We start from the raw sequence: 26,587 nt of genomic DNA, 5'->3' as shown, positions 1-26,587 counted from the left end.
TATTAACTTAATACAAGGCAACCAAAATTCAAATTTAAAGTACAAAAAATAACAGTAAGAAGACTTCGTTAATTTACTCATATTAGCTTTTCGAGCTGGGCTGTCCGGGTCTGAACCGTGCGCTTCCATCGATCGAATCCGTTGCGCTGCAGGCAAAGGGCAATCAACTGGGTCTCGATGGAAGTTCTCAGTGGATACCCCGTGGTATCCGAATCTAGATACTCCTCAATCACGCCATAGAAGGCATTTAGCTTCTGCTCGGTTTTATTCGCATCTACGGCAGTGAAGGCGTCGAAATGTTGCTATACTGAACTAATGTATGTGTACCTCTACAAATGTGACATCGGAATTTTGTTTGTTTTATAAAGTACGAGGAATATTGGTTAATAAAAACTTTCCTTTTGTTCGTAAATATGTGCGTGCGGTTGGCATATTTTTCCTCTGTGCACTGTGAATGAGCTGGATGAGGGGCGGAAAAACTAATTGAGTTACATATTTGGTGCTGACATGCGGAGCAAAGTTTCCTTCTGTTCGGCTTGGCGGTCCAACCAAAAGTTTACATTGTTTAATTTTGGCAAATGTAGGAACACTCGAATGCGATTGCCATCCCAGACACTAATCTTTTGTTTGCCGCCGCCCCCGCTTTCCTTTTACTTTTTCCTCTTTCTTTTGTCGCAATACCAATCCCAAGTAGTTTGCCTGTGTCTTAACATCTCTTAATCTCTGCTGCTTGTTTCACAAAAACTTTCATTTGCACTACATACACATAGCCATATCCCATAACTTGGATTGGGAAAAACCAGGGTAAGTTCTGCTCTTTTCTCGGATTCCTTCCGGCGGCGCCATCTTTAACTTTCATTAGTAACGAGTATGTGTAAATCTGTTTTCCGAGACTTGCCTGTAGTTTGCTTTATTTCTTTTGCCAGCTCAAAGTTATAAGTTTTTGTAATTGAGCTGTGGGCTGTGGTGGGAGTACGGGGCGTATTCGTAATATATGATGACATTACATTATCATTTGTCAGGCAAAGAAAAACTTGCGAACCAGCCAGAGACGAGTGTCGTCTGCAAGTTAATGTTCTTTAAATGGCTCAACTTTAATTGTAACGAGCTATCTAAATGGGTGTAACATGACCAAAGTTAAGTTAAGGACATAAATATAATAATTAAGTGGGAGTGAAATTACACATATGTATTATAAACAAACATTTATAATTTTTGGATTATTCACACCACTCCTCCTTACTTATTATACCCGTTAAATCCAATCGAAAGTCTGACCACTGAATTAGTGCCCCACCAGTTTGTAGCCGACATCGTTCTGCACATCTTTATTTCGATTTTCCTTTAGAATCTTGGCCGTCCTCCTCCAAACTCATTAGTATGCAACAATGTGTCCGCTTACATTAATTGGGCGTTGCAGCTGATTTGAATACGGGTAATCCCAGGCAGCGGGATTGGAATAAAAAAGTAAAACAAGGAGAAACCCCAGAAGGGTAAGGAGTGGAAAATATTTAGTCTGGCTAACCGAACTAACCGCAAGCAGCTGTCCGCCTGATGAACAGCGCTTTTAATTGCTGACTTCATTTTATTTTCCCCCTGTTGACTTATGGAAATTGGCAGAGCCGACTACTTATATTGGTTAATACCAAACACGCTGGCTGCATAATAACGAGCGGCTCATCAAGGATGCGGTGCGGAAAAGTGGGCGGAGGGCGGGGAAAATGGTAGAGTGGAGCATGTGTCTATTTATTTTAATTAAGCACAGGTAAACCGTGTTCAGCTTTCAGGCGAGTGAGCTCGGTTCTTCCTTTGCGACACTTTGCTGCTATTTTTTGGAATATTTTTCCTTGTTACTGCTTACTGGATTGTGTGTGGCGGCTGGGAAAACACCAGAGTGCGTACCACTAACGAATCACTAATTAATAAATTAGGACGGCGTCTAAGGCACAATTATGCTGATTAATTTAGTAAGGCTCTTGGGTTTCTTAGGACTAATGTATACTTGGCTTGCAAAAAATGTTTCGACAGCTTTGTTTTGCCAACTAAACTATTAAAGATGCTTTGTTATTTATAGAATAATTGGTATGGCTATTTAGCTTACAATACTTGCTCCACTCACCGCTTGCCTTGTATTTAAATTCTTAAAATACTATATTTTCATTTGGAACATTACTCTGTGCCAAGTTGAGGTCTCAGAACCACAGTCGAGTTTAAATTATATTCTGGCGCACCATTTAAATTTGCATTTTCATCTTTTTAAATGCAATAATATAGCAATAAAACCATCAACTCTTGACACTTGGCAGCCATTTTCATTTCTGCAGGCAAAATGATGTCATTAAAGGCACATGCTTATGGCATTTTGAAAGGCATTACGCATACGCCATGTAGAACGCAACAGCTGCGTTATGACAACGCAAATGCGTGTCTCCATCTTTGTCTCGCTGTATCTGTGTATCTGTGTGTGTGTAAATTCGAGTGTGTGCGTATCCGTTGAGATTTTCCGCCAAACATTTTACGTGCAAATATTTTAAGCCTTTGCTGGGAACATGGCCTCCGGCATTATTAGGCGCATATTTGTTGAGCAAGTGTAAGCACACCATATAAACATATATTTCTCCGGCCCACTTCAGTATATATGTACATATGCATACTTGTATTTGTTTCACATATCTGGACCGTCAGCTGGGGCATCCGTATGCCCAAAAAACTCATCCCCGTTCTGTCTTTTCCCTGCTGAACCGAAAAAACGTGACTGCGTCATCTTTGGTGACTTATTAAATATTTTCTTTGCCGTTTCGCTCTTCCTGTTTCATATTTTTTTTGTATTTTTCGCCGCTTGTGACTTTAACTAACATTTAATTGCCCCAACTTTTCAGTTAGACTTTTCTTAATTAATTAAAAAACTTTGCAAAACCAAAACGCCAACTCACCTAGCACGAAAAGATTTCCCCCACTCATATTCAGTACCAAAACCGCATTTTCGAGCATTGTTGTTCTGTTTTTAGTGGCTAAAAGTGTTCCAAAGTAAGAGTCATGCCACGTTGAAGTCGCCCGAAGTCAAATAAAAGATTTGCGGTTGCCGATGAATAAGCGAGCGGCCTTCCCTGGCCAAAACCAGCCGCAAAAGGTGACTTTGACTGGGTGGTGGTCGTGGGGTCAGTAATTTCATGTCTCATTTGCGGGACATTCGAAAATGCGGCTAACCAAACCGCAGAGCCGAAAATGAAAGACTTGCGAAGAAAGCGTTTAGAACGATGAAATTAGGGCTAAATTCATGCGTCACTTTAACGCACGTATCTGTAGTTTCAGCTTTTCAATATATTTGTATGCTGCGTAACTTCATTGTTTATAATTCCCTCACAAGTAAATATTGTTTTAGTGGTAACACATTTTTATTTGAATATTTTCACAGCACACCTGCTATTTCTACATTTTATCCACAGCAAAGCTAAAAAATACTGTGTTGCCAGGACAAAAGGAATTAGTTAACATGCAAAAATAATCACAGATTTGCAGATATATACCTTTCTGCTTGCCAAATTTTATCTGTTCCCATACATGTGCATTTTTAAAACTTTGTGTTGTCTGTAGTTTGAAATGTTTCATCTGTTTTTTTTTTTCCTTCTCCGTTGGTATTTAAGCACTTTATTTTTGTTTTGTTGCCTAACAAATATTACTTAAAAGACATATCAAAGCTGATGGGATTTCGTCCTTTTTCCGTCTAGTTCCTTGCTTTTTATGTGACGTTGCTAAGCGGCAGCAGGGACATATCAAATTTATAGGGCTTGCTGTACTGTCTGTTTCGTTTTAGCACTGACTGTGATTGTTGGGAAAGTTGCACGTGCACTGGAGAAAAAGAGAACCAATACAAAATCCATAAGCTAGAAACAATAATTAGTAAATTGCAATTGTTTAACTATTAATAATTTGATTTACTTGCTTATAAGTATAAATATTCCATAGAAGTATCAATCATGAACTTAGTTTTTTTTTGCAGTGTATCTATAAGTATTGGGAAGTGTATGACTAGATGGATGAAGTGTATGTGTTTATCTTGTCGCCATCTGCTTTGCTACTGCTTTGTTCTGTTTAATTTTCTGCTTGCTTTTGCTTCCTGCAGTTGTTTGTCCTTTTCCATGCCCTCCTTTTCCAGCCCACCACCCACTTTGGCTTTGTCTGTCCTTGCATTGTTTTCATTAATGTTATTATTCAACATTTCTGTGTTTACGTCATCCCATCCGACGGTAGTTTCTAATTTGTATGCATAATTTACAGCCACGCCGAGTTCGAGTGGAAGGACGACACACATATGTGCATGTGTCCTGGCGTGGGCGGGAAATTGAGAGAGGGGAGGGGCCATTTTCCATTGTCAACAGGCTTGTGTGTGAGCCGGAAAATATATCTGTGAGTCTGTCTGAGAATTGATGAGTTGATGCCTAAGTAAGTCGCTGACAAGTGGGAATTTCTAATCAAAAGACCGAAAGATATTGATTAATTAGAGCTTAAACACTTAACGCCACTTGCATTAAGTGTTTGGGTAAAGACTTAATAGTTAAATACGAGTATTAATAGTTATACCCGTTCGTTGGGAAGTATGTAACAGGCAGAAGGAAGCGTTTTCGACCATATAAAGTTATATGAGTCTTGATCTCACGAACTATAAAAACTAAAACGTTGAAATTAAGAATGCAGATTCTAGTGACATACATTCATGTTGCCAAGCCCACTCCAAGGCACCGTTAGTTTAAAAAAAAAAAATAAAATTTATTAGATTCATTAAATGCGTATCATTTTATTAAATTTTTTTTACGAACTCAGGAAAGGTATATTATAAAAGTATTGTTTGTGGGAATGTGCGCTTTTATAAATGTTTCATCATTGATAGCATCATTTTGAATGCAGCTTTCTTACTGGGCTCCCAGCATGGATTTCATAACGTTGGTGCCTATATCAAGATTGGGCTTATAGGACTTTATGGGCGGTTCGGGCACAGGTTTCATGTCAGTCGAATACGGATATGAACGTTTAAATTTCGAACCTATTAATGATGGACGTGCTATAAAATTGTTTGATTATTATTTGTAATTTATTTGTAATAAACCCCAGCACTACCAAACACTTACGTATGCTGTCCTCATTGCCCATAGGCAGATCAATGGGGGGCATACGATGTTCATCATAATCATAATTCAACTCATCGGAGTCGGAGACTCTATAAAGATGAAAATATTAGTTGGTGGCTCAACGCATGTTGGCTAGGATTCAGGGAACTACTAGGACGCGAAGACTCCTGGTGAAGTCATTAAGTGATACAAAATTATACTTTACAAGGAACTTACTCGGGCGGATTTTCCACAACCGGCTTAATCAAGTTGCTGTTGCCTCCAAAAGTGTTGTCGCTAAAAGATCTGCAAAGAAACAATAGATTTTTACTCGAAATCTAGATTTACCATTCGACTAATGGCAAGCCGCTGTATACCACATGCTTAACTTGCTTGTTAAGTAAGTTAATTTGCATCGGTATGCGAGGGGTATAAGATCGCCATTACCTGTAGGCCTCCAGATTGAGTCCCTTAAAGTTCTTGGCCGACTCGGGATCCATTTCCATCAGCTCGCGCAGCTGCTCGTGCGAAACCTCGTCGTTCTTCTCTGGAATAAGATACTTACGGATCTTGGACAGGGCGTAGGCTATGCGGGTATAACACTCCACCGGAATGGCCACCGTGCTAACCTCCAGAAATAGATTCTTGTGAAGATGGGCATATCTCGGGTCGCTGCGCAGCTCCTCCTCTTTGTTACGATCGCGCATGGAACTGCGACCCTTGAGGGCAATCTTGCACTGGGTTTCCTCCTGAAGTCGACGCACCGAGTTGCCCTTGGGCCCCAGGATTTTGCCAGCAAAGTTAAACTGCGCAAGGGTACGGATTTATTTTGCGGCCGGAGAGGACAGCTAGATGTATAAAACCCACCTTGGGATACTGTTTAACGGGCAGGAAGACCTTTTGGATAATCTTCATCGGCTTCTGGTTGTACACGTCTGCGTAGAGCTCCTTACCTGGAATACGACCAGTGCCGTAGACATGGTCCCTAGCTGCAATGTGGAATTAGTACCATTAAAATATCCTGCAAAGGGGCCGAATTGATTTTACCCTCGTCGATTAGCAGTGCGCAAAGTGGAAACTCCGCGGACAAACGCTGGCGCTCCTCATCCAAATCGGCGAGAAACTTTTGGGCCACCTCGTTCAGACGCGGCAGATAGTCGTGTGTGGTAGGTGGCTGTTCCTCAGTAATCTCGCTTGGGTTTTCCATTTTTTTCATAACAATCTTTATCGAAAAATCACAATTAAAATTGATGTCGACTGAACAACGGTAGACAGTGAACTAAAATGTTGGCGGAGCTGCCCCAAACGTATGAAGTTTTGAGGTTGTCAACTTTTTCAGTGCTATAGTGATTGCTTAAATCTCGGTTTTCATATTATATTTAAAAAGCTGCAATCCACGTGGAGTAACGGGTATAGCTATCTCTAAGTATCTAAAGATTTTTAAGACTTTTTCATGTATAATTTCATTTCTGCAAAACTTTTGCGAGAGTAAGCTCTTACCTTCGGTGTTTTGCCAAATTGAAATAGTTTTACACGATTGCCTGTCAGAATGGAAATAAGCAAACAAAAAAAGTGCAGAACAGTACGGAGAAAGTAACCAAAAAAGTGAAGAAAATTGCATACCGAAATTTCCTTAACATTCCCGAATGTTTTTTCCCTGCCAAAGCAAACAATATTTGGATAAACTTTTAATTAAAGAAAATAGAAAAGGGAGCCAAACAGGGGAGCAAATTGCACCACGTATTGTTATCGTTTGGAATTGCGCAACTGCAACTGCAATCAATCTAAATGTCGAGCTGTCAATAAAATTGTCAGCCGAGCTGCTGCAGATGGTCCAGCATCCTGTCAGCCAACTGCAGGAGCCAAGGAAAACACGTTTGCATACCTCCTTTCAGCTGACTGCACTCGCAACCTTTTCCTGCTAATAGAATGGGTCAAAGGGCCGGAAGGATGGAGGGGGTGCGGTTTGGGCCAGCTTGGTTAGCCAACATTCAAACGAGAGCTAGTCGTGTGAAACAAAGGCGAGCACATGCGACCTGCAGCTTGATTTGGTAACACATATTTGACACATGTCAGGCCAACAATGCTTGGCGCAAAAGGTCAAACTCAGGCATTTAAAAGTTTAATATTTGCAAGCTTAATGGATTTCATAGAAAAAGAACTGATTGCTCAAGGAGATTTGCGATAGAAAACCACAGTAAGCACTGCTGTCAATGAACTTGCTCTATACGTAACAAATATCTTGATTAACGACTCATAAATATTGCATTTATTACTGAAAATGAATATAATATAGATTACAGCGCAGCAGTTCCAAATCTGAAATTAAAAGAAAAACTTCTCTATGTTTCTGTACCTTTACACCCCCTTGACCTTTCGGCGACGTGCACATTTGGCTGCTACTTTCCTCAATGCACTTCAATGCGCTTGACATTTTTATTAAAAGCTTTAAGTTGTTACTGCAGCGAATGTGCACGCACACATGCTCGCACATACATAGCCGTACATAAATGTCAGGCAGCCAGAAAGGATATTCGCTGCAATGGCAACGGCTGCTGGCAACTTATTGGCTGCAGGACACACACACACACAAGCGCTTTTCTCTGCTCCTGTCTTATGCAACAATGTAATAATGCCAGCCAGCAGTCTATATCATGGCAACTTTAACTTTTCCCCCGTCAGTTCTTAGTCATTTTTCTATACCGCCGGGATTTACTTATGACACTAAAACTGGAATGCAAGCTGGCATCATTTATTTCGCCGGATTCCCATTCCCAGAAGCAGCAGAAATTGCATTGCGTGACATTTTTGTGAAAACTCATTTGATAAATGATTGCGAACAATTGAATCCGCCGGAGGGGTGAGGGGCGACTTAAAGCGATTCGCGAATTGGGCTAATGACAATGCACATCCCGGTCGATGGTTGTTCCTTCAATAGCTCGGCATGTGCCCCATTTTAATATGCCAAACACATGTCGTATGCGCAATATTCGCAATGCCAGTTTGTCTGCGGGAATTTTCGCTTTCGCACACATAATTTTCGTGCATAATTTGGAAGGATTTCAACTGGGTCGGATCCTGCGGCAAACAGATTTGCAATGCACAAAACGTTTATGCGATGGGTATGTGAATGCCTGGCACCGCAATTCACCCCTTTGCCACCCGCCCACATGCACCCATGTCTCTCCATACACAGAGAGAAATTTCGGACACTCTTTCTCTGACTAACGAAAAGAAAATGTCTAAGGTAATTGCTGTCCAGCTTAAAATTATGCAATTATTACTGTGCAACCAATCGACATGTTTTTGTAAGTAATTGCCTCTCTTTTCTCCCAGTGCACCCACACATCCCATGCTGTTCATAATGGGCATAAACATTCTCGCATCCGTTGCCGTTGATTTGGCCGCCTTTGCTTTGTCTTCCAGCTGTTGTGCGTTAGATATTTTGACTATGCCGCTGCGAAATGTTGTACGATTCGATATTGTTGTCCTCGCTTCCCGCATTGCATTTGTCGGATGTGGCAGGACCTGCTGCTTGTGTATTCCTGTTGATCCTGCCGCTGCTGCCATATCCTGATAATGACGGCGGCCTGGATTTGAGCCTTAATTTAAGTTTGTATTAATAATGGGGGTGAGATTCAGCAACCACATGCTGGAACCCCTTGAATATGGTACACTGGCTCTGAAACTTCCATAATTTGCCATAACAATCAATAATTAATTTAATAATAGCTCGGTTATCATATAGTAACTTATTACAAGTTTTGGAGAACCATCATAGGCTTGTGAGCGCTCTTAAGCATTATTTATAAAATTATTAGTTTAATTAGTTGGAAATGTCTAGTTCTGGACTTAAACTTAATACCTTAACCTTATTATGTTATCTGCACAAGTTAAGAATCCTAGATTTAGTAATGTAAAACCAGTTCTTCTTTTAGTAATCCAGATTATTACATAAGTCAAGAGTATGATTTTAGCAAGTTTCAATTATTATCCCACAAAGTCGACTGCCAAACGAAAAGCAATCAATTCGATGGACTGGCGGCAGGTGGAGAAGTCGAATGCACTTGCTAGGGTGTTGTGAGGACATACTACGAATCACAATGGCAACTGTTTTGCAAACAACAAATGGTCAACATGCAATCGGGCAAACATTTGCATGCCAAAGGCAGCCGAACAACAATTACCATATAAAATTTGAAATGATTAAGCAACAACCACAGCGGCAACAACAAAGGCGAACAGCTAAATGAAAACGGAATGAGATTTCATTGTACATGTTCATGTATGTAGATACATAATGAAATGTGCGGAACCTCCAGTGATGCTGACAGCATAATCAGCGTATAATTTGCATAAAATTAAAATATGATTTTGCATTACCCGACCACATCAGAGAAAAGCACGCGATGATTATTACCGAGGGATATGGTAAAATTCAAATAAATCATTTGAATATTCATTTATTCTTCTCCTCAATGCGCAACTAAGCCCGGTGTGATTTTTCAAAAGTATATTAACTTTTAAGCACCGGTGAAAATAAGGCTTTAGGCAAACATGTCCTTGGGCAAAAGATCATAGATATTTATATCTTTCGGATATAGGTCTTCAGGTCTAATTAATTTGGGCATTTTTGGATCCTCGGGAATCTGAATTTTGGGCTCAATTATCTTCGGCGTCTGAAAAGCATTGTTTTTCTTATAAATTTTGTTTTTATGACTCTTTTATAATCTTTACCTCGGGTATGTGAATTTTGGGTGATTGTGGTTTAGCGATCAAATCTTTTACATTTATTAAATGATCCGTTTCAGAAATCTTTGGTAGTATTGGCTCTTTGGATTCAGGAATATGAATTTTGGGATCAATTATCTTCGGCGCCTGAAAAGCATAGTCCTACCAATAAATTAAGTTTCTTTATGACTTCTTTATAATTTTTACCTCGGGTGTGTGAATTTTGGGTGATTGTGGTTTACCGATCAAATCTTCTTCATTTATCAAATGATCCGTTTCAGGAATCTTTGGTAGTATGGGCTCTTTGGACTTAGGAATATGAATTTTGGGATCAATTATCTTCGGCGCCTGAAAAGCATAGTCTTTCCAATAAATTAAGTTTCCTTATGATTGTTTTAAATTCTTTACCCCGGGTATGTGAATTTTAGGTGATTGTGGTTTAGCGTTCAAATGTTCTTCATTTATCGAATGATCCGCCTCTGGAATCTTTGGCAGTATTGGCTGTTTGGGCACAGGCACCTGTAATAAAGAATGAACTTATTGTTTTTAATAATGTCCAAAAAATATTTGAGTCATATATTTTTATATAACTCGGATTGATAGATTCTTGGTTGTTTTATCTGTTTACCAAATTATGTGTGCCAGGAAGAGCAGGAACTACTGGCTTAGTTGCAGATACTACTCCAGTTATCTAAAATATAGATAGTTATCATGATACTGGAGTCAGATGAGACTACAATACATACTTGGTGTGTATTTGGATGACCCGTATTCTAACAAAGAAAATATAATATATAATCTATAAGAATTTTTACGAATTTCTTTCCATTCTTACCCCAGACGATGGTATTTGATTCGGACGTTCGGATGGTAATAAACCATTTATAACTTCATTAGTATCAGGAATTATCGGTGTATGCAAATCCTTAAATACATTTGAATTAAAAAAAATATTATTCAGCAATCTTTTAAAACCTTACTCCGAGTGAGACAATTTTTGACAGCCCTTCGGATGGCAATGTGTTTTTAATCAAATTTTCTGTGTCAGGAATTGAAGGATCCCTCACTGGACCCATTTCGGGCATCTACAACAAAGTATTCATAAAGTCTGGAGTACAGATTAAAAATTCGAAACATACCGAAGGATCTTTTGAAGGATTTAAATCCTTAGCGCAATAAATAAAATTATTATTAAACTTTTCTTTCATATTAATTTTTATAACTTACACCGGGTAAAGCTGTTTGTATTGGTATTTCAGATGGTAAGATGCCACTGCTTATTTTATCTGTATCAGGAATTGAAGGACTTATCGGAAGAAAGCCAGCATCTGTTTCTGAAATCTAACATAAGGAGTTGGTATTTGGCATTTATTTTTAATATAATAAAATATAATACTTACCGAAGGTATTTCTGATGGTAAGATACCACTGCTTATTTTATCTGTATCGGGAATTGATGGACTTATCGGAAGAACACCAGCATCTGCTCCTGAAATCTAACATAAAGAGTTGTTATTTGGCATTAATTTTGAATATTATATAATAATAAAATACTTACCGAAGGTATTTTGGATTTTGGAGGATTCAAATCCTAATTTAAAAAAAGACTTATTTAATAACGTATTTTTGGACATTTATTTGGAACTTACATAGTAAATTCTTGGGGGCATTTTGGGCGGCAAAATACTAATTCCCTTCTTAGGAGGTTGAGAAATTGTAGGTCTTGTACTAGGTATCTGAAAAACAAGTTTGCCTATGCTTTTAGGATATTAATTCTGAAATCGTATTCTATCAATAATTGGTGAATGTTTGATCATTACAAACTGAATAGCAAACCTATGAATTTGGTTTTCAGGTATATAAACCCTCTTACCTTAGCTAAGGAAACACTTGATAGCTTTGTTGGACTTTCCATGTTTTCGGGAAGTAAATCACCAGTTATGTTTATTGTAGGATTTTCCGAAATTGACTATTTAATTATTGAAACAATTGTCATTTTTATCAAAGGTAAAAACAGTGTTTCCTTACCGAAACTATTGTGTTTTCTTTTTTCGGATTCTGGTTGGCGTTTGAGTTGAAATTTTTTAGCAGTATTAGTAATAAAACATGTAAAATCTGCATTAGTACTTACAATGTTTCCAGGCTTAATATCGTTTCCTACGGCTAGGTTACTTTCAATATTTTTACCATCAAGCTTTCTTGGTTTCGAAACATTCTGTATGCTGCTTGCATTCGATCCATTTACAGGATCTCTGATTCCATATGTTTCTTGTCCAGAATTGGTTAAAGTTACGCTCGAATTCACAGGTTTATTCTATTAAATGAATTGCAAGGTATCTAAGGAAGTTAACAAAACTATATTCATCTCACCGGTGTAATGATATTGGGATTATTTTCGTTTTGGTCGGAGTCTTCGGGTTTACTAATATTCGTATTGTTGGGCTCCGAATTTATAGTGTTTTTTGAACTCAATTTATTTACATAAGGAACATCCTATTAAAATAATAAAAATAACAGGTGAACTATTGTATAACTTCGTAGTTCCTTACCAGATTTAAATCTTTGTTTGTCTTATCACCTTCAACTGCTCCTGATTCCGTAGGTATTTGATTTATTTGGGCATTTTTCGAAATAGGCTAATAAATAGGACTATTAGGTTTCTCTACAAAAATATTTTCTGCAATCTTCTGAAGTAACTTTCTTACCGGTTTTAATATGCTGCTTGCATTAGACCCATTTACAGGATCTTTGTTTGTTACAGGTTTGTTTGTTTGTGCATTTGTTTCTTGTCCAGGGTTTGTTGAAATTTGGCTCGAATTTCCATGTTTACTCTATTTAATGAATTACAATGTATCTAAAAATGTTGACACGCCTATAATATTCTTACCGGTGTTATAATATCCTGATTACTTTCGTTTTGATTGGAGTCTTCGGGTTTACCAATATTGTTGTCATTGAATTCCGAATCTAAGATATTTTCTGAACTTTCAGTAGGCACTTTATTTGCATCGGGAACGGTCTATTTAAATAATAATAAAAACAGGTGCACTGATGTATAATTTCTTAGTTCCGTACCGAATTTACATCTTCGTCTGTTTTATCGCTATCAACTCCTGCTCCTGCTTCCGGAGATGTTTGATTTATTTGGGAATTTTCCGGAATAGGCTAAGTAATTATTATTATTGTTTAAGCTCGGGCTGGGTTACTCTACTACAATATTTTCTGCAATCATAAACCATAAAATTTTCTTACCGGCTTTAATTTACTGCCTGAACTAGATCCATTTTCTGGAAGGTTGCTTTCATTTGTTTCTTGTCCATGGTTTGTTGAAATCATGCTCGAGTTTTCAAGTTTACTCTATTTAATGAATTACAATGTATCTAAGAATGTTGGCACACCTATAATGTTCTTACCGGTGTTATAATATCCGGATTACTTTCGTTTTGATCGGAGTCTTCGGGTTTACCAACATAGTTGTCATTGGATTCCGAATCTAAGTTATTTTCTGAACTTTCAGTAGGCACTTTGCTCTCTTCAGGAACGGTCTATTTGAATATTAAAAAAAAAATCACTAGCACTGATGTGTAATTTTTTAGTTCCTTACCGGATTTAAATCTTTGTTTGTATTATCACCTTCAAATGATCCTTCTTCCGGGGGTATATTATTTATTTGGGAATCTTCCGAAATTGGCTAAAAAAATATTAGTAGTGTTTAATCTCGTAAAGCCCCAATAGTTGTGTTTTTCTACAAAAATATTTTCTGCAATTTTCATACCGGTTTTAATTTACTGTCTGTATTAGATCCTTTTTTCGGAAGATTGCTTTCATTTGTTTCTTGTCCAGGACTTGTTGAAATTAGGGTCGAATTTTCTTGTTTACTCTATTTAATGAATTACAATGTATCTAAAAATATTGACACACTTATAATGTTCTTACCGGTGTTATACTATCCGGATTACTTTCGTTTTGATCGGAGTCTTCGGGTTTACCAATATTGTTGTCATTGGACTCCGTATCTAAGGTATTTTCCGAACTCTCAGTAGGCACTTTATTTGCATCCGGAACAGCCTATTAAAATAATAAATGAACAAGTGCACTGATGTATAACTTCTTAGTTCCGTACCGGATTTAAATCTTCGTTTGTCTTATCGCCTTCAACTCCTGCTCCTGCTTCCTGAGGTATTTGATTTATTGGGGAATTTTCCGAAATAGGCTAAGTTAATATTATTATCTTGCAAATAAATTTTAAAACATGAGTGAGTCACCTTTACTGGTACGTTGATAGGAATATAAGGCTTTTTATCTTTAGAAGGGCTTTCTCCGATAGTAGCACCATCTTCGGGTATTAAATTCGGGGGACTAACGGTAACTACTTCACGATTTTCCGGAAACACCGTTCTGTTTTGAAGGTTCTTCAAACAGGGCTACAAATAATGAACGTTTGAAAAGATATAAAAGTTTTGGTATCGAAGCTAGTTAAAGCATAAATATGATTTTATTAATAGATATCCTTACCAGGATCGTGGGTTCTGTGGGGGTAGGAATCAGGCAGCTTCCATTAATGGCCACATATGGTGGAATGCAAAGGAATTTGGGCATATAATAAAAGGCGTCTGAAAATTGCCACGAGAACGATATAGCTGCAATCCAAAAAATTCGCATCTCGTTCGTTAAGTCTCTGCATGGAAACTAACTGAATAAATTAGAATTTATTCATTTCATTACTATTTAATCGGATAGTGTCGCTTTAACATTGTCAACCAACTGAATCGAAATAGATTAATACATCACACCAAAGTTAAAGTCAAAGTCTAATCTAAATACGATTCGCCTGAATCAGAAAGCTAGCTATTTGCAATGAATAAATACGATATCGAATAAAAGCTCGGAAATAGGCGAATAAATTCAAAGTGTCGAGGGTGGGGTGAAAATAGGGAAATTGGCACCCATCAGACGTGTCAAAGTGACAATTTTTTATTTACACTTCCCCCCTCCTCGACGACCGTGATGAATGACAAAAACAACAATGGCAGCTCTCATGACTCTGGTCACATTTGCGTGCGAGAGCGACGTGAGATGCATGTAAAAATTCGTAGGGGGTGCGAAAGTGTGGCCATGGCACAGGTAAAAATGCTTTGACATTTGTCTTTATTACACAGAAAATAATTCATTGTGTATAAATAAATCCGAAATTATAAGTAATATGTACGCTCTACTCACAAAGCATAACAATGAGGTTGATGGTTTTGTATTTGTCATTATATAAAGTATCTTAGTAAAATATCTAAAGTATAAGAAAGATTTTCATACACTGCAAGCATGATTTTCTCTAATTTCAGCTTTGATTTTTTTTACGTGTACCTATAGTTTATATGAAGCCATCAAGTTGTGCACTCTGTTTATTTATCAACAGATTAGCAGGCAGTTTCGTTGGCTGTCGCCATCTCTTTCGCCCTCCTTAGCTCCGTCCCTGTCGCTCTTGTGGGTGTAATGGCACATGAAATCGCAATAAACATGACACAGAGCGTAGCAACTTTTGCGGCATGTAGTTAAGTATAACTTACGCCCAGAGCGCACATAATTCAAAAATTCTGCTTCGAATGGAAGGGGTGATTCAGGGTGGGGTGACCGGATGGTGGGCGTGGGGTGCTCTGGGATGCTGCAAGTAACAGTCACGCTTTTGAGAGTGGGCTCGTGGGCGTGTGGCGACAGTGGGGCTTTCCCTTGGGTCTGTTTTGTCCTTTTCCATCGCCATCTGCCTCGAACTGTGAAATATGTTGCATACTTTTGTGGGCACTCTATCTCCCTCCATCTTTATATCCTCCATCCGGACGCTCCTTTTGACTTTTGCGGTTTATTGTAGGCGTGGCGCGTGCCAAACTTAACATACACAATCATTTTTGTGCCACGCCATTTTTGCTTTCCTCTCACGTCCCACAAAATGGTGGGTGGGGCTGGTTGGGGGTGGGCCAGGAAGTGGGTTGGTAGTGCAATATTCAGTTGGCAAGGTCCTTCGGGTCTGGCGCGTATAAGTTCATAATTCATTCTTTCATTATTATTTTCATTTTCACATTTTCGGTTTCCTCGTCCGTTTTTCTTTGTGGATTTCTCTGTCCAGTTTCCTTGGGTTTTTGGTGCCGTTGACAAATTGTTTTAAATGGCAATTTCATAACGGTTCCGTTCTGTATTTAATTGCATTTATTTGAATAAAGTAAATTATAGTAAATTTGTATATTTGTCAGACCGTGCATAAAGTAGGTGTTTGTTAAGTAACTAAGGCATTTAATGGCACTATTATTTACAAGACGGAATCGTATAAAATCTTTAAAAATCTTTCAAAAACAGTGAAATAATCATGATGATTGGATTAAACCCGACTCTCCCTTTGTTCTACTGCCCTTTTCCGTCTCCTTTTTTGTGCTGCTCCAAAACGCGCTATTTAATCGTGCCCAATGAGCCCTGCAGCCCAGCATGTCCCAGCATCCAACCCGATCCCTATTCCGATTTCGATACCGATTCCGATTCAGATCCAGATCCGACAAGTCAAAGTCCCCAAGCCACCGACGACATTTTGCGTTCGACAGCCGCCGGCACAGTGTGTAGTTGTAGATGGGTGGTTCGCTGGCTGATTCACTGGATTCTGGAGGAGCGGTAGGGGTAGCAACGACCACAGACGCGTCTTTTGTTTGCTTTGACAGAGGGTGCACCACCCACACCACCCGATTCTGTGTGTGTGCTCAGGTCTGGGTGGCTCTGCTGTTTTGGCATTGGCGGCTACAGATTTGCTGGAGCACTAAACTTTTATTTCTTAAATCTGTGAATCGTTTGTGCGCCTCGCTCAAAGTCAATATGCGGGCGCAAATGTACGAAATGATGAGACAGACTTGTCAGTAGGTTGGTAACTGCACTGCTAAAAATGATTAGGAATTCATTAAATGGAACAATCAAACACTTAATTTTCTAGCTCAAAACGTGTTTTATTCTTACCGCTTAAAATAAAAAACAATTGAAAAAGATGCATTTATATATTTTTTACAAATTAATAACCTTATTTTTAAGTGTAATGTTGATGTGGCCCAAAACTGGGCCCCTGATTTTGCCAACATTCGCGCTGCTGTTGCCGCTTCCTGTTTTTTGAAAATCGGTTTTTGTTGATGCCAGCGCCAGTTGTTTAGCCTCCAACAGCGCAGACTTCAGTCAACCCACTACGTCCTCGTTGTCCCTCCCCAACAGCCCCTTGAGCCCAACCGATTGGGGCTACCGCCCACCCACCTAACCACATCCCATCCGTTGACCGAGCTTCTGTCCAGCAAACAACGACAACCGACAACTGAAGTGGAGTTTTGTTTGTTGTCCGTTTGTCAATTACAAAACTTTTATTGCAATTTACTTTTGTTTCGAGCTCGCAGCAGTCACTTTTACCTAGCCCCCCCCCCATAAAAGACCCATGCCCACCCACCCACTTTTGAGGTCGTTTCGATTGCTGTTCGTTGACAATTTCGTTGTTCGCTCGGTTCAAGTATTTAATATAGCACTCGATGAAGTAATATCCATTCGCTTGTTTGATGAATTGTAACGGCTAGATATTCGAGGACATCAAATAACGATGCCCAACGGATGCCAACGATGTTGGCCATCGGTTAGATACGGATTGGTGTACGGATTGCCAGGGGGAAATTCGGCTAGAAAGCTGCCGGATAGGAGACATTTCAACAACTCGACCTAGGCTCGTTAATTGAAGTTTGATGTCTGTTGTTCTGGATGGAATTTGCAACCTGCCGAAAAATAGATCATAGGAAGGCTTCTTAAACCATATATACTCTCCCTCCATTGATTGAGTAACGACCTTATAATATATATGATAAAAATCCCACTGTGTTCATATTTCTCTTAATGGTATTGTTTTATTTGCATACCCATCTTGTGAATGAATGCTAGAACCCCACTGTGAACCACTTGGAGCCAAGTGGCGACTACTGGGGAAATGGCCAGCCGGGTATTCGACTTTAAATTAACAAGTTTTTGCGTTTTTCTGTTCGACGAGCCCAAATGGAGCGCACAACAAACGATGCGCTAATTTGACAAAACCCACATGAGGTCCTTCGGGGGATGCGAAGGAGACTCGGGGTGCCCGTAAACCGAATGAGCCCCACGAACGCGCATTTAGTGTGCTCCACAGGAGTCTGCGGTAATTTGCAAGAGGTCCGGTCCACTCTTCTCTGGCCCAGACATATACAATCCTATGCAATCAAATAGGAATGAAATTGACCATTAATGTGTGGGGCAGGTAAATATGGGAATGTATGTGCCCCATGGGTGTATATGTGTATGTGCAATTGGTAGCAAGGTGCATTGAATAGCGCTGGTAATCCCCCCGAGTTCCTTGCCATTGACAGCTATTGTGAATGATGTTGACAAATGAGCGATTGTGAGTCCTGTCGAGCTAAGGAACCTGCACTAGACACTAGACCTACTCGGTTCAAGGATATTTACAGCACAAGGAACTTACATGCCATTACGGAAACAAATATTAAAGTAATAGGAAACTATTACTCCAAATGGAAAGTAATAATAAATTATCAACATATCCATTTATAGCAAATTAATTCTCTAGCAGAATAATTCTCTATGATAAGGATTTTATAAATCATTCATAAATTTGCTTCTTATGATCCAAAGAGAGAGCTGCCGTTGACCTTTTGTTAGTTAAGTTAGTTCATAAATTAGAAATGCCTTGGATAATTGCTATCTGAAAATGCCTCCGGAACTTTTAAGCTCCAAATAAAATTCTAATAAATTAATCGTGACATACACGAGCCGAACTCGAAACTTTTCGCTGGCAACTGAACATCTCGAGTGCTTCTAAGCATTGCGCGGCATTTGGTAAACTCATTAAAAACTTTTCCTTATCGTGATGCTGGAAGAAAAAATGTCAATACAGTGGGAACTCAAACAACCAACCGTTTTTGCCACCTGCATAATTTTTTGAGTCAACATTTTCGCATAACTTAAACATTTGCCGTGCACTCTTTTCCGCCATTTCCTTTGGCTGCCGCCCATTTTTAATGCTTCAACTTTTGCCCGACCAAGAACAGCAAACATTTTTATAGCGCATTTAATTAATTAGTCGGAAAGTTTTTTTTTTTTCGCTCGCAGCCCTTTCTCGCATATTCTTATTGCTTATTCCTCGGAAAGTTGGCTGTTCATCAACTCGAACTCATTATCCCTTTCTGCCGGCCTTAACTTATTATCTCGTCAACGGGCCCTCGATTATGCCGGCAAAACTCTTTTCCCGGTTGTCTGGAGCACATCCTTAAAATATTCATGCGGTGTACTCCTTTCGAAAATGCCCATTTCCCCAGATAACTCCCGCAAGCCAAACGATTGTGATGATGCCAAGTCGTTGCTGCCCCGTGAAATATTCATAAAATACTTAATTAATTGATTAATGGACCCCAAAAGTTGAAAGTTTAGCTAAAATGCTTTGCTATCGCAAGGTATCAAATTTCCATTGAATGTGGGCGGGGATGGGACCGATGATCCCACGGGGAGTTTGGGTGCAAAGTTGGTGGCCAACTTTGGTGGCAACTTTAGCATCTCATGGAAAATGTATTGTATAGGTGAGGAATTCCACATTTATTATTTATGATACTCTCAAAATGACTTCTAAGATTGCTACGATTTTTCTGGCATTGATCTTTTATTGCATTGCAGATAACTCTGTGATATTTGTACATAAAATTCTATCAAGTACCTGGTATATATTCTATATAATTATGTATACACATATCCTGTTGCTTTCGTGTTGACATCCAGCAGACGTGGCATAGCGACAATGGGAGCCACCCACTTTTGGTTCCGGTCGGCAGAGCCAAGTAACAATGTCACGCACACATATTTCCTGTCATTCCGGCATTTACTTCCTCACTTCCACTATTTTTTTATCGCATCCTTGTTAACACGTGCGTTGCTTCCCCATTGTTGCTATTGCTTTTTCTGTTGCAGTGTACACTCAAAAAATAAATATATATCATATACAAAATTTGATAAGTTAAGTTTACACTTAGATTCTGGATCCTAAAATATTAAATTAAATGTGTGAACTTATATTTCCTCTTTAAAAACAGGCAGCCACATGTTTGTTTTCAGTGTATCTGTACTCCTGTAATGTTTATCAGCTGGTTAAGATCTCAGTTGCATGGCCATGGCCAAAACTGAGACTGGACCTGGCTCAAAGTCACCGTTCGGATAGCATGTGTAAAAACAAAGAAATACAGCAATAATATAATTATATGTTGGCATGACATGTTACGTGCAAGTGTCGTTTTCAGAAATTTTAACACGTTTTCCCCCCCCCAAGTCGCAAAACTCCAGAGAGGCTTGTGTTTCACGACTGATGGGATGTCATTAGATGCACGATGGAAATTTGATAGACGTGGGTGTTGAGTCTTTAACAAAGTAAAAATGCTAAGTAAAAGCTTTAAACACTAAAGTTGGCTAATTGTTAGTAAACACTTTAGCAAACCATCTATCTTAAAAGAATCTCCAACAATTGGATATCCGGCCATTTTTCGGTCGTTTTTTGGTAATTACAAGACTCCGATGCCCTGGAATTTGTAATCAAAAATGCCACAAAAGCCACCGAACGGGAAAACTAATAATAAAACGCTTAATAAATCGTCTATCAAAGGCGAAGGAGCCGCCGCTGCAACTCGCACATGCAGTCGGGCATAGAGAGAGTTGGTGGAAACTATATGATATATGGATGGGTCGAACAGGAGTCTGGTCTGGTCTGGCTGCCACAATTTTTGGGATCAGGAAGCGGGCGGAAATGGTGTGGAGCCACGAAAACTATGCAAGCCCGCAACTCGTCTGGTCAAAGAAAATTCTAATAAATTCTTTTCATGCTGGAATTTCTCGTTTTATGGAACTTAACACGCTGATAATTGAAAGATTGAGTGCCGCACACATTGTTCGGACACGCCCAATTATATTAGCCATTAAAAAATGTCTGGGCAAATGAAATTAAGGCCCGGCTACAATGTTGCCCCACTGACTAGATAATATCGCAATCAAAATGCCAAATGCATTTTTTATTGAGTTAGTCAGCGACTGGCACCCATCGTCGCACTCTCATAATTCATCGGTGGCAATTGCATTCATCCTTCAACAAATTAAAACAAAGTTATATGCCACTGCAACACTTTTTTTCACTCCCTTCAGCTTTTGTAGCTGGCTAAAAAAAAGCGAAAAAAAGTTATGGCCAGTGTTGGGCATCGTAAAAAAATTTTCATTTCATTTGAGTTGTAAATTCTTTGTGTGGGTAGTCATAACAAGTTTTCGCACTTGATAAGTCGAATAAAGTTTTAGAGTTAAAGTTCAAAGACTAACATACCCCATTTAAATCTTAACGCTTAAGTCGCCATTAATTTGGTAATTAATTTAGCTTCATATCATAAAGATATTTACACAATAACCAAATTTAAACGAAAACAGCAGTTGAAAATTTGTTTACCACTTTCAGGTGTTATGAAGTGATGGCTCACCAATTTTTATAAATCCTTTCGTCGCGAAATTGAGCCTCAAAAACAATTGAATGAGCCAAATTACGCATACGACACGTGTGTCGTGACATTTTTCATGCGATTGCACAGTGCTTCCCCCCATAGGCCAAAAATAAAAAAATCATAGTCCAAATTTTGACTTTAAATGTATCATTACTTTCTCATAATTGGTCTAGCTATTCAAATTTATTTATGTTTTTGTTTTGCTCTAACTGACCGCTTCAAGAATAGCATCGAAAGAGACAGCATGATATCCGGGACCAGTACGGGACCCAGATTTTTTTCATATAATTTTGCTACAAAAATAAGAACATTTTGTGCTAAGTTTCAAGTATGGTAAGTAAAAGTAAAAGGTAAGAACAAAATTTGGCAAACAAATTACAATCAATCTGGAGCACATTTCAATCAATTTAAGCAAACGTTGCTGCCTGAATTACGAAAAATTTGTATGTATTTCACTATCGTGCATGCCCTTTGAGAATTGTTCGATGGGGTCTTGAAACTTTAATGCTCCGAGCCTTGACCTCATGACGTTGCACTCAACTTCTCCACATGCAAATGGATTGCAAGGGGAAGGGGGTGGAAAATGGAGCCCGTGATGGAGGATGGAGGCGAACAATGGAACACGACTGCCGGCAGCAGGAGAAAGGAAAGCGCATTCAGCAGAGCCTCCGAAAGGACTCGCTCCTTAATTGCTCACTCCCCGCCCTCAGACAATTGTGATCCCTGTCAGGTGCAACTTAAGCATCATATTGAGCAGATAAAAGGCTGCTCTGTGTTTTCGCCTCCTGTTTGCATTTCCTTTGTCGCCGCACTTAAGTCATTTTCCCCGATGGAGACATTTTTAAAATGGCTCAAGGGCCGGCATTAATTGATCAAAGTTTATTAAATTAAGTAATACTTTGTATTTTATGGGTCCCACCAACTGCTATCTTTATTACTGCAGAAAAGCAAAAGGAATATCATAAGGCGGCCCATTTTCACAGAAAATACTTCTGCAGTATGCCCTGTTCGTATAGCCGCTTCACGTCGGTGCCGCCGCCCACGAACTTGCCATCGATGAAGCAGCGCGGAACGGTCCTCGAACCCGTCATCTCGCCAAGAACCGCCTGGATCTCGTTGCCATCCTCCCGCTGGTCCAGCTCGATCACCGTTGCCTTGATGTTGATCTTCCGGAATTGCTCCTTGGCCATGCTGCAGTAGGGGCAGTAGCTCTTGCTGAAGATCACCACCTTGTTGCTGCTGATTGTGTCCCGCACGAACTGCGCATGTGAGCTGTCCATGCTCACGTAGAGATTGGGTCGCTGCAGGGTGCTGACCACCGTACCCATGGAATGTCCGGATGGATCCGAAAATGTTCGGGAAAGGGGGAAGCGAAGCTTGAGGAGATGGAATTTTGTGCAACCGTTTTCGACTGAATGTTTTTGAAAAGCAGAACATCAGTTGCTCAGTTTCACACAGATTGCTTGGTGATACAAAATGTGACAAATTTAAGTATCATCTGGGAGCTTTTAAATTTCAGTGTTTTTCACATTTTGATTAAAAAATCATTAGGCATTAAGCACAAGCCGCAAAACAACAAGCCAACTATTTTCCAGCTGTAACTGCGGTTTGGGCCGTCATAAAATCTTCCCTTTTAGCCAGGCTTATGACACTTTCACCGAAACTCCGGGCCGAAAAGCTAACCGCAGTAACCGATGGCTCATGGAACCGCAAAGGGAACCCAAAGGAGACCCTTTTTGCAATCGAGAATCGGGAGATGCTGAAGGCGAGACTCACTAATGAACTAAGGCGTTTATTTATGCAAAAGTTCAGACCTCAACTAATGGGTCGAGGACATCAAAGACAGGACTATGGCTCCCTTGTCCTCCTGCTTAGGAAATCCACTGTCTGGCTGGAGTTTAAATATTAAATAACCCAAAGAGGGAAGTGAGTTCCGTTGACAGATGGGAGCTAGGTGGCAAAACTAACTGCAGACATGTGGATGCCGGAGAAATCCTTTTCATTAACGCGGCGCTTGTTGCTGACTTCCTGCCAGGACCTCCTCCACATGTGTGCACAGATATGCGAGTGTGTCCGTGTCCTGGTCGTAAGTTTCCGTGTAACAATGTAATTTATTGTGCGCACCTTTGTTTTCAGTCAACACACACTCAACGGCTTCGCCCTGGTAATAAAACAATTTCGCCCATCTCACAAGTTTACACAAAGAAATCCTAAATAAAATCGTTTAGTTTAAGAAATATTTAGATAATATTAATATATTTCTTTACAAAGTTAAAGACCGCACTTATTAAATATAGTTGTAGGAAAGCAAATTTAATAAGTAATAATTTATGTTATGGATATTAAGTTTTTTTCACAGTGTGCACAACTTTGTTGTCGCCAGGACATTGCCCATACACACACTGTAGCTAAAGGCACTCCTAAGTGGATTATCCTTTCTTCAGTTGCTTCAAAAAGTTACCCCCTCACCAGAACCAAAGGGCCAACTCATTATTGTTGTCTTGTCTTGTTCAATGGCCATCTGCTAACAGTTTACACATATGTAAAGCGCCAGTCCTTCGTCCTTAATCATCCTTTATGCCCGACATGCTACAAATTTATCGCATGCAATAAGAAATCTCCTCTCATCGCGCCTGCGCATTGAATTGAATCTCTTTCAAGGATTTCGCCTCAGTGTGCACTAGACCATCGTAATTGTTTTGGGAAATTTACTTAACAATCATTTTAAATTGTTCGCGGTTTTTGCCAGGGATTAGTACTTAATTTGATTAGGCCATTCAAGCTGGCAGCAAGTTCTCGTTCTTGGTGACGCCTTTTTATTGTTTTGACTGGAATTTCTCGGTTCGTTTAGAGCGACCATTAAGAATGTTACTTTGCGGGGTATCCTAGAAAGAGTTTACACAGTATGTGAAAAGAAGAAATTGGCTGGATTGTAGGAAAAATGGCCAGAAAGCTGGAAGAATCATTGTTAAAGAACCTTACTTCCAATTAACAGCTGTATATAAATAGCAATAAAATGCATTCAAAGACTGATGATCTATTTAGGTGTTAACTGTGTACTTTATCCGTCTCCCAATAGAATCTCACCCAACTGGCAATTAATCAACTACTTAATTCACATCAATACCCCATCGCCACACCTGGCGCAGATCGATAGCCATTGTCCACTAAGTGGAGCTGGAGCCAGAGGTCCGTTCACCTGAGCAGAACTGCTGGAAATCACCCAGAAATCGCCTGACGAACAATGCCTTTGTCTTCGTCTTTGGACTCCCTGCTAATTGTCAGCAATTTGTCTACGCAATTGCGTAATCCCATTGGCCCGTTCCCCCGGCTGACGAATTAATTTCCAATCATTAACTCAGCTATGCAATGGCAACAGATACTACGGAGTAGCTTGAGAGGATTGAAAGGGTTCAGGGGATTGGGCGTGGTGATGAGAAGACTCCTCAATTGATCACAATTTAAATGTCGGTCATTTATAGCGGATGAAGGGTGAGGAGCGAAGGAATTCGCCGGCTTTGGCTAATTGGGTTAGGCAGCAAATGGGCCGGAAGTCGCTAGTGGATAGAACTTTTACTGGTTTACACTGCGCACAATTTTGAATTGATATTTATTTAACTAAAGCTATTTACTACAAAGCAAAGTAATATATATTATCTATATTCTATTTGTTTTAATTTTTTTATTTATTTATAGTACTTGTGTATCTTAATTTCTTTCGGTGCACTGAGAAAAGCGTTGCCAATCTTAAGCACATTCTGGACCTAATTGATTAGCTTAATTTACATTTAATGTTCATAATTTTTTACCACTCCGTTCTTCTCTTTATCCACAGCCATTTCCAGCAGTCTGCTGCCATTTGCAAAAGTTTGTTATAAATTTCTTCATTAAATATTTTCATTCATGTGCCACGCGCTTTTCGCCTCGAAAGGGTTTTCCACCCCCTCAAGTGAAATGAAATGAACTGCGTGCGCTGTAATTATTCATGTGGGGATTCTCCATTTTCCAGCTCAAATGCTCTCCAGATGAACTCAAGTGCTGGGTTAGCCCCCAAGTCCCAAAGACACCTTCTATATAATCATAGTTCTTTAGACCTGGTGCAAAGGTTAATGAAACGAAGTACATTTTGATAATTACTTAAGTCAAATCTATAAATCACTAAATGTAAAATATATTTTTCTATATATTTTTACAGTTGCAGATGCAGATGTTATTTTTCCATCAAGATTTCACTACCACATCCCACATTTCAAGTAAACAGGCAACATTTTTCCACTCACCCAAGACCAAAGCAATTTAAACTTTTTTTTCAGCTGGCGCCTTAAAATAAAGCTCATCTTAATCTCTGACAGAGAGACCCACCAGCTGGCATTTGAGCCTACAGCTCCCTAGTTTTCTCCAGTTGTCTCGGCTCAACTCATCAAACCAATGCACATCCGTCCAATTAATCCAGTGCGTATCAGCCAAGAAAAGCCGAAGCTACGGCTTAAAAAGAGAAGATGGAAAATGGAAAGGAAAACTAGGCACACCTGCGCGCCTACCGCTTCAGCAATTTTCCGCACAAATTCCAATGACAGCCTGTCGTCTCTTTCCCCTCGCCCTGTTGCCGTCTCTTTCCATCTGGGTCTGGAGGCAGAAAGGCAAGACAAACGCATGATCAAATGTCACAATCAATTTCAATTTGGCGCTCGAATTGAGCTTCGTTAGCGGCAAAGGCTGCAAAAAGAGACGGCAATCTGAACGAACAATCGGCAGGGAAACGAGTGGAGTGCCTTGGATGCCACGAAGAAGATGCAACAGCCAAAGCCACTTTTTCTAATCAACTGCCTGTAATTTAACTAATTTGTGCAGCTCGTTGCAATTGTCTCACGTTGCAGCAGTGCCACGGCCACTGCCACTGCAACTGCAACTGCAGCCGCTTCCTTGACAACCTGGCTAACCAAATATAAATTGCAAATTGCTCAGTGAATACCTTAGCATGGCCAAAAGAAAGGCTGAGCAGTGGGTAGATTGACTGACTAACTGGAGAGCTGCAGTTGGATAGTCGAGAATATATAAACTGAAAGAAGGGATCTAACATTTGATATGAAATGTATGGCATCAAAATCCAATCCAATTTGACTTTTCATGTTGTAAGAGCTAAAACTTCAACAATATCCGATAAATACACAATGAAATCCATTT

The 26,587-nt window shown here is 39.5% G+C and overlaps 4 protein-coding genes across 13 annotated transcripts; all 4 read right to left on the bottom strand.

Moving 5' to 3' along the window:
- Nucleotides 1-4,787: 4,787 nt before the first annotated feature.
- LOC6735621 (KH domain-containing, RNA-binding, signal transduction-associated protein 2) lies at nucleotides 4,788-6,393 on the bottom strand. Of its 2 annotated transcripts, none has more exons than XM_016168712.3 (6): nucleotides 6,153-6,393; nucleotides 5,973-6,094; nucleotides 5,553-5,911; nucleotides 5,343-5,411; nucleotides 5,127-5,215; nucleotides 4,788-5,041 (listed from the first exon to the last, which is right to left on the bottom strand). In XM_016168712.3, the coding sequence occupies exons 1-6, from the start codon at nucleotides 6,319-6,321 to the stop codon at nucleotides 4,911-4,913; spliced, it is 939 nt and encodes a 312-aa protein (XP_016028994.1). In that variant the 5' UTR covers nucleotides 6,322-6,393; the 3' UTR covers nucleotides 4,788-4,910. The 2 variants fall into 2 exon arrangements, with proteins under 2 accessions (XP_016028994.1, XP_002082541.2); XM_002082505.4 differs by having other exon boundaries at nucleotides 4,792-5,059; nucleotides 6,153-6,379.
- A 3,125-nt stretch (nucleotides 6,394-9,518) lies between these two features.
- On the bottom strand, nucleotides 9,519-14,538 carry LOC27207072 (titin). 9 transcript variants are annotated; one of them, XM_016182829.3, is made up of 29 exons: nucleotides 14,352-14,537; nucleotides 14,102-14,260; nucleotides 13,960-14,049; nucleotides 13,773-13,904; nucleotides 13,612-13,716; nucleotides 13,441-13,527; nucleotides 13,250-13,381; nucleotides 13,089-13,193; nucleotides 12,912-13,001; nucleotides 12,724-12,855; nucleotides 12,542-12,667; nucleotides 12,386-12,472; nucleotides 12,207-12,329; nucleotides 11,968-12,150; nucleotides 11,865-11,894; nucleotides 11,710-11,805; nucleotides 11,486-11,572; nucleotides 11,395-11,427; nucleotides 11,237-11,332; nucleotides 11,064-11,177; nucleotides 10,976-11,002; nucleotides 10,817-10,921; nucleotides 10,672-10,761; nucleotides 10,583-10,609; nucleotides 10,465-10,527; nucleotides 10,245-10,355; nucleotides 10,044-10,184; nucleotides 9,843-9,983; nucleotides 9,519-9,784 (listed from the first exon to the last, which is right to left on the bottom strand). In XM_016182829.3, the coding sequence occupies exons 1-29, from the start codon at nucleotides 14,496-14,498 to the stop codon at nucleotides 9,653-9,655; spliced, it is 2,991 nt and encodes a 996-aa protein (XP_016028993.1). In that variant the 5' UTR covers nucleotides 14,499-14,537; the 3' UTR covers nucleotides 9,519-9,652. The 9 variants fall into 9 exon arrangements, with proteins under 9 accessions (XP_016028993.1, XP_016028986.1, XP_016028985.1 ...); XM_016182822.3 differs by having other exon boundaries at nucleotides 13,960-14,010; XM_016182821.3 differs by lacking the exon at nucleotides 10,044-10,184.
- A 665-nt stretch (nucleotides 14,539-15,203) lies between these two features.
- LOC27208867 lies at nucleotides 15,204-16,019 on the bottom strand. The gene has a single exon (XM_039291668.2). The coding sequence runs from the start codon at nucleotides 15,661-15,663 to the stop codon at nucleotides 15,451-15,453; it is 213 nt and encodes a 70-aa protein (XP_039147602.1). The 5' UTR covers nucleotides 15,664-16,019; the 3' UTR covers nucleotides 15,204-15,450.
- A 6,282-nt stretch (nucleotides 16,020-22,301) lies between these two features.
- On the bottom strand, nucleotides 22,302-22,846 carry LOC6735620 (glutaredoxin-C4). The gene has a single exon (XM_002082504.4). The coding sequence runs from the start codon at nucleotides 22,729-22,731 to the stop codon at nucleotides 22,381-22,383; it is 351 nt and encodes a 116-aa protein (XP_002082540.1). The 5' UTR covers nucleotides 22,732-22,846; the 3' UTR covers nucleotides 22,302-22,380.
- Between the last annotated feature and the right edge of the window lie 3,741 nt (nucleotides 22,847-26,587).

The sequence above is a fragment of the Drosophila simulans genome, chromosome 2R (assembly GCF_016746395.2).
Source record: "Drosophila simulans strain w501 chromosome 2R, Prin_Dsim_3.1, whole genome shotgun sequence".
In the NCBI taxonomy this organism is placed as follows: Eukaryota; Metazoa; Arthropoda; class Insecta; order Diptera; family Drosophilidae; genus Drosophila; species Drosophila simulans.
The sequence above is the reverse complement of the archived record's forward strand: the minus strand, read 5'-3'. Positions and strand labels throughout refer to the sequence as shown.